Below are 6,759 nucleotides of genomic sequence, written 5' to 3' on the forward strand. Positions count from 1 at the left end.
AATGCACTGTATTGGCATGTAACTGATACTAGTGCTATATATTGCGCCACAGCTAAAGACTGCCCTCTAGAGGTAAGTGCAGTCGGGCGGTTTCGATGGTGGGGGGTGCAGATATTTAAACCCAGCGCCCACCACAAAGTTTTTGCAGCCCCCCTACCACGGCACACCTACCCAGCGTATGGTTTTAACACTGGGCCTGCACACGCCTCGAGACGTAAATTGCAGAGAAGCAGCTGCAAGACTGATCAGCCCAATTATCGAGTCAAAAGGTCAACGTTTTCATAATTTTGACCTCACATAAGCTAAGATAAAGAACGAAGCACAAACCGGGAGCGTTGCCACCTTTTATTTGCAATAAAGTTACACTGGATGTGTGTATATATAAACACACATACAATGTGATAACTTTCATTTCATGATTTTAACCCCCTGATCATGTAAAGCATATTCAACTTTAAAATTACAGCATTACATTTCTCAAAAAACGTTTGTGTGTTTAATAGCTATGAAATGACTCGTATCTATAAATAAGTGTATTCTATTATGGTAGTGTAATAAATAATCAAAATAATTTCAGTAATTAAGTTAAGTTGTAACACTCCTCATCAACACAGCTACTAACTTACACTTCGTAATTTTTCTTACTTCCTCATCGATAGTTCTGAATGTTGTGGTACAGTAAATTGAACCCATCTGTTATACAAAATCCTGAAACTCTCACAACATTCACGGTATAACAGGGCAAACAGGCTCAGCAGTTACGACAAAAAGGTATATATGAATGTATTGCCTGCAAATGTATCTATTGCAGTTGCTATTGACAGTAATGTAAGAACCATAGCATTGAATGAAAGGTTGCTACTTTCACAAGGTTAGTTACAATTGAAGCCTCTTTATGGTAGAAATAAGTGCCATTAAAAGGCATCTGCTGATAAAAAACACTCTTCGATGCAATATTAATGGAAAATTGGACTTTAAAAAATATGCAAAACATTCCCATTGCATTCGTTACTTAAATTATTGTCAAGTGATTTGGGATTGCCTATTTGTGTAGTCTTGTTAATCAATTATGTATTATTTACATGCACATACAAACTGTATAAAAAGCTTTGATAGCCACTTCAACGTTTCATACTGATTTTCATACTGATTTTCATGTTGGGTTGACAGAATAAGTGCTTGCAGTAATATACTTTTGTCGAAAGATATTGTTCAGAAAGGCCATTTACATTAAATGGAAATTGTGCATTTCTCAATGTAGTAATGCTGATCCAAAAAAGCAAGAGTTACTATCCATCGTATGTTCTGTTAAACATGTGTTGATGTGAAGATATCTTTAATTGTGTTGCTGTTTTCGTTGTTGACTTGGATCTTATCTGCAAATAAAAGAATAACATTGGAATGAGAACATGGATATGCTTTTTTTATTAATCATTGCCAATTTGTTAAGCATTGACATATGTATTAAGCATACAGTGTTAATATGTAATATCCGGGTTAAAACACAGCATAGTTAAAGAGTTTGTTTTCCATAAGTATAAAATGTGTACTTAAATTATATTATAAACTTAGTAATACTTTCAATGTGATTTATAGAAAACTCAATTTGATAACTTAGTTGCAACGTCTCAATTTAGATGCACACTGCCTTGAGTTTTGTCAATGTTTTAAATTGCCATGGTTCACGTATATTTGGTACTTTTATTAGTATCGCAGTAGATGACTAATAATTATACACCAAACATAAAAAAAAATATTGCCCACAAAGTGTCATGGAATTCCATATCTGAACACCCAGTGTCTGCGAGCAACCTTATAAGGTCAATTAGCTATTGCAGCTAATGTACATTTATTTTTTAATGCTGTTATAGCTTGTGGGAATTATGCACATTTTGCTGATGTAAATGTCCTTTTGTTTACAGTGTTTTATTTATTTTCTTCTGGAATCACTGGTGACGTCATCTTTTTCAGTAAATGGCAGCAAATGCACCCTTTTTTTTCACGTGGTCTTGATGTTTCCTTCACTAGCCGATGTTATGTCGCGCAGGGTTTCCCAAACTCCGGTCCTTAGAACCCACCACGCTACGTCTTTCCCCGCGGACAGCCTGAATTTCCGAGCGCATCACTTGGGACGTGTTTAACAATTATCAGGTGCAAGCAGCGTGAGGATTAATTTGTATTTGGTGGGTCACGAGGACTGGAGTTTGGAAAACTTTGTTGTAGTGTGTTTAATGTATGCAGTTCAGATTTTCACTTTTAAAAAAAATACACATGCATTGCAGAAATGGGCTCATTGTGACCATCTTCATATCCTGAGTTTTGTTTCATATTTTTTCTTCATCCTTGAAAATTTAACTACAACTTTCACAATGCATAACTTATTCTAGAGAATTATGAAACTGCACCTTTTATCAATATCAGTGGCAGCAATATTCAAATCACTATAAGCTGAAAGCTTCCCATAATACACACCTGCTAGTAGCCTGAACTTCACTGCTCTGTCTTAGCCTTTCGTTGTTCACTCATTAACGAAAGTTTCCCTGTATTGGTGTAATTCACTTGTGGTTTATTGAGTGCGTTAAATGGGGGGTAAGAATGGCATGGCATTTGCTGGGTTCTCACCACTGAGACAAGTTGACAAGCAGGTCTTGGCACTGATGAAGTTGTTGTTGTTGCCGCCACAGCCCGAGTAACTAAATGGAAGGCAAGAGCGCTTCTGGATGTTGTAGTAGAAGCGGCGGAAATTTCCTTGGCAGTTTCCAGTATCATGTCGGCTCAGACATTCCCTTGGGGTGTCTGCAAAGAAGGATAAGAGGGAGTTGAGGATGTGATGCACTTTTTCTATTCAGAACAACTCACGTTGCACGGTAATATTGATTGACGTGTGTGTGTTTTCTCCCATAACATGAATGTAATTTAACTTCCAAGTTAATGCAACGTTATTTTTCCAGATGCTTAAATACCACAGCTCACAATAATACATTGCCTTTGCTACAATGAGCCTTTGAAAAGCTGGTTTGCTACATTGATTTGCCAAGCGCAGCTGCCAGCATTCACTTGATTTTCAAGAGAGAACCTTTGAAGGGTCTCTGCTATGTGTAAAGAATATAAATTGCTAAGATTTAAATTATTTTGTGCACACAACCAAATTCAAACAACTCTGCCTTTGTGCGCACGTCGTTAGCGCACCTCAATGCAATTCCACAACACAGGGTTTGATTCATGACCATGCACAACACCAACTTCAACGAGTAACTGTATCTGATTTTGGGCTTACTCTATTAAGTTTGCAGAACACTGGCAGTGAACAAAGGGGGAATGGGACATGCTACTGACTATACCACCCCCGGCTGTGTGCTAAGTCACGTTAATAAGCGCTTGCTTGCAATGCCTGTCCCTGCTGTCTATAATATGTCATCAGATGTCTGGAGACTTACTGGGCTTCTCAATGCAAGAAAAGACGCAGGACTCCATGTCTTCAAAGCGGTTATTGTTGCCACCGCAGCCTCCATATACAAAGGGCATGCACATGCCCAATGTCATGTTATAGAAGTAGCGGGTAATGTGTGCTCGGCATCGTCCGGTCTCTGCGTCTGGTCGGCAAAGCTTTGGAATTTCTGCAAAATAAAAACAACAGGTTTAGAATGTATAGTTAGAATCGCCATTAGCAGCAGCAAACTGATGCATCAGCAGCAATAATGCTCGGGCTGATTATGTTACGACACATTCACAGTTTTCATTAACGCTGCCGTTATAACGTAAACATGTATAAAGCTATTGTTTTAGGCAGTGGCTTTTAGCAAATGTCATTGCCCACTCACTCGATGAATCAATAATCATACTCTGCAGTCCTTTATAAATTCTGAGCTAGCTCTCTATCCCCTTAACCATACTGCACTGACCAGTGTGGTGAAGTATAGTAAAATAACCCCCATGACTGACATAGCATGGCCTTCATTCGTTTTTATTGTGTATACTGAAACACTGATTGGCATCGCAGAAATATTATAATATTGTTCTGGAAATGCATGCCAAATATGAACTTAAGAGTTTAAATTAAACAAATTGTGACAAAAACCATTGGACAGGAGTAGAGAGCAGTGGTCATGACAATTGTGGAGGGCATAATTGAATGACAGTGTAAATACACATAATTGAATGGCAATTATGCCCTCCGCAATGCTGGCTCAGTTCCCTGGTACAGCTTTTTTCAGTTGTGCCGCTTGGCTCTTCGACGATTCCCTGCAGAAAGCTCTTCGCATGTGAAGTGAATTGTTGGACATCATACCAAACACGCGCAAAAACACAAACAGAACTACACCCGCGATTTATGCCACCTGCTCGCGAGTTACAGAGCAATTTCTGGTCAAAAGAGACACGCAGGCACTCACTTTTGATGAAGCTGCATGCCGCACGGCACTCCTGCATCGTCTCAAAGTTGTTCTCATTGCTGTGGCATCCTCCGTAGATGAAGGACTCACAGCGGAGGGTGCTGCGGTTAAAGAAGTATCGCGGGAAGGCAGCACGACAGTCTCCAGGCTTCGCAGGCAGAGTGCACGTCACCCGCTGGTCTGCACACGCCACAGGCACGATGCGACATGTTCACTGCGCTCACGTTACATATGCCCAGCTGAGTGGCTCTACCATGGTCCCGTTGATCACACAGCCACCCTGAGTGTGCGCCCGGTTGACCGGGCCTACCATGGTCCCGTTGATCACACAGCTGGGCGATGCTGTGGCAGAACACTCAACCTCTGAATGCGAGTTAAAAATCCAAGGTTCGAGCATTGTGCAAATGTTGGTCAGTGCAGGGTGCCCATGACAAAGATCATCCTATAGTCTTTATAGACTTTTCGGGCAAGTCCTGTCAGCGAATAAGCACCTATGAAGGCTGGCACGGCACACGAGGTGGGTGGGGGGGGGGGGGGGGGAGGTTGGCCAGCAGCACGCCCGGCCGCCTTTGTATCCCTAGTTGTTTAAACAGCGCACCAGGTACTCATTTGAGGCCGAGTCGACCTAGGAGAGGCCCAGGACCGGTTCAGATAATCTTCACTGGTGTTGGTAGCCGTGAGCTGGAATCTAACTCGGGTTACTAACCGCTATAGTCTATACTATCGCTCCCCACCTGACATGATTTACTCTCAATATTCCAGGCATTGCCGGGAGTCGAACTTCGGTCACCCCGGTTCATAGCACAGCGCGATACTTGACCCACTGTGCCTCCGTTCTACCCCGTGGTATGTGCACACACTGTGGTATGAACGGCACTTTATACCATAACGTACAATCACAAATGTATGGTACGTTGAACTTTTTTCGCACCGTACGTAGTCAACCGCACTGATCGGAGGTGCGGAGGAAGAACACAAAAACTAAACACAAAAAGGCACCAGACAGTCTCGTCCCTTCACCTGATGAAGGCCGCTTGTGTTGTGGCCGAAACGTCGTGAGAATATTATTGTGTTATTTTATTTTATCAATTTATTATTGTATTCTCATTCTACGTGACTTTACCGAAAGAACCAAAGAAGACAAAAAGGCAGTTCCAAAGAAACGTGTTTTCAATCCGGATTTAAAAGTGCATATCAGTGGCTTCCTAATATCGGAAGAGCATTCAAAAGGGCTTCCTCCAGTGTAAATACACATTGTGATTCTGATAAATACATACATTGCACTGCGCTCTGAACCCAATGAGCACCTTACATCGATTCCCAGCCATAGCTAATATCACTGGCGATCGATATGAAATTAATTTACTTAGAACTTTTTTTGTGTGTGCGTCAAGTTTGTTAGCCACGGCTGCCTACGCACGGTGCCAAATAAGTTCTAAATAAAACAAATTAAAATGCTCCACATACGTGACCCAGTTTTTTTTTTTGCATCTCGCACCTAACCAAAATGATCAGCGATGGTGAAAATGTGGTCAATGCAGGCCTTTACGATCGGGAAAAAGAAAAGCCTTCATCCAAAACCAGTACGAGAGCGCGGCCGAACGCGTGACAAACGTTGCATTACCGTCCAAGCTGGGAGAACAATTCACGACCACCATCACCGACGACATCAGCAGACCAATAGCAGCGGCGACGCGTTCCATCTCGTCTCTTTCACCCGTGGTCGGTCTGAACTTAGTTGGAGAGCCTTCAGAGTTGATGTCACCGCCGGTCGCAGCTCAGCACGTACCGAGTGGGAGGTGAATCCCGAACCACCTTTATACCCGAGCGAGGATGCCGCCCCACAGAGGCAATCAGCCCAGCCGGCCCTCTCTCCCTCCTCCTCCTCCTCACCACCACCACCGTGTTCCGTCCGTGCGCAGCGCGTGTCCGGCATGAGAGGGGGAGAGGCGTCGGTGATGCATTCATCCGCGGGGACTCTGTGAGTCACGGTGACGCACACGCGCGCTTTATGGGAAAGACGTCTGGCAGGGGGCGGGGAGGGGGGTTGATAAATTGCTCACCGAATTGCTTTAACTTTTGCTGCACGTTGGAGAAAGTGCCGCCGTTTGCCCCACCGTCAAATATGAGGTCGCGTAAAATATAATGATTGTGTGTGTGTGTGTATATATGTATACGGCTTGGTCAAATGTGCGGCCGGCAATTGGCATCAGCATGATCATCATAATTGTCCTGGAATTTGTTTCCAGACTGATATTTAAGCACTTGAATGATCTACGATCAGCGAAGAGAATAATTATACGCAACACGTAAAATAATAAATCCCTATAAAGTACATAGTTTTAAATGTTTTGAAGCCTATGACACG

General features: G+C 42.6%; 1 protein-coding gene across 1 annotated transcript; it reads right to left on the reverse strand.

The window, feature by feature from the left end:
* Positions 1 to 330: 330 nt before the first annotated feature.
* Positions 331 to 6,360, reverse strand: LOC116944937 (carboxypeptidase inhibitor SmCI-like). The gene is made up of 5 exons (XM_032958900.2): positions 6,016 to 6,360; positions 4,392 to 4,571; positions 3,438 to 3,617; positions 2,623 to 2,796; positions 331 to 1,376 (listed from the first exon to the last, which is right to left on the reverse strand). Exons 1-5 carry the CDS (start codon positions 6,092 to 6,094, stop codon positions 1,309 to 1,311), a joined length of 681 nt encoding a protein of 226 aa, XP_032814791.2. The 5' UTR covers positions 6,095 to 6,360; the 3' UTR covers positions 331 to 1,308.
* Between the last annotated feature and the right edge of the window lie 399 nt (positions 6,361 to 6,759).

The sequence above is a fragment of the Petromyzon marinus genome, chromosome 2 (assembly GCF_048934315.1).
Source record: "Petromyzon marinus isolate PM22_M1 ecotype Great Lakes invasive population chromosome 2, UKy_Petmar_22M1.pri1.0, whole genome shotgun sequence".
Classification (NCBI taxonomy): domain Eukaryota; kingdom Metazoa; phylum Chordata; class Hyperoartia; order Petromyzontiformes; family Petromyzontidae; genus Petromyzon; species Petromyzon marinus.

Coding starts and splice junctions, on each gene's coding strand:
- LOC116944937 (XM_032958900.2), bottom strand. CDS start 6,094: ATGGAACGCGTCGCCGCTGCTATTGGTCTGCTGATGTCGTCGGTGATG. Junction 4,572..6,015: donor TTGTTCTCCCAGCTTGGACG/GTAATGCAACGT, acceptor TGGCGTGTGCAG/ACCAGCGGGTGACGTGCACT. Junction 1,377..2,622: donor CTTGTCAACTTGTCTCAGTG/GTGAGAACCCAG, acceptor TTTTATTTGCAG/ATAAGATCCAAGTCAACAAC.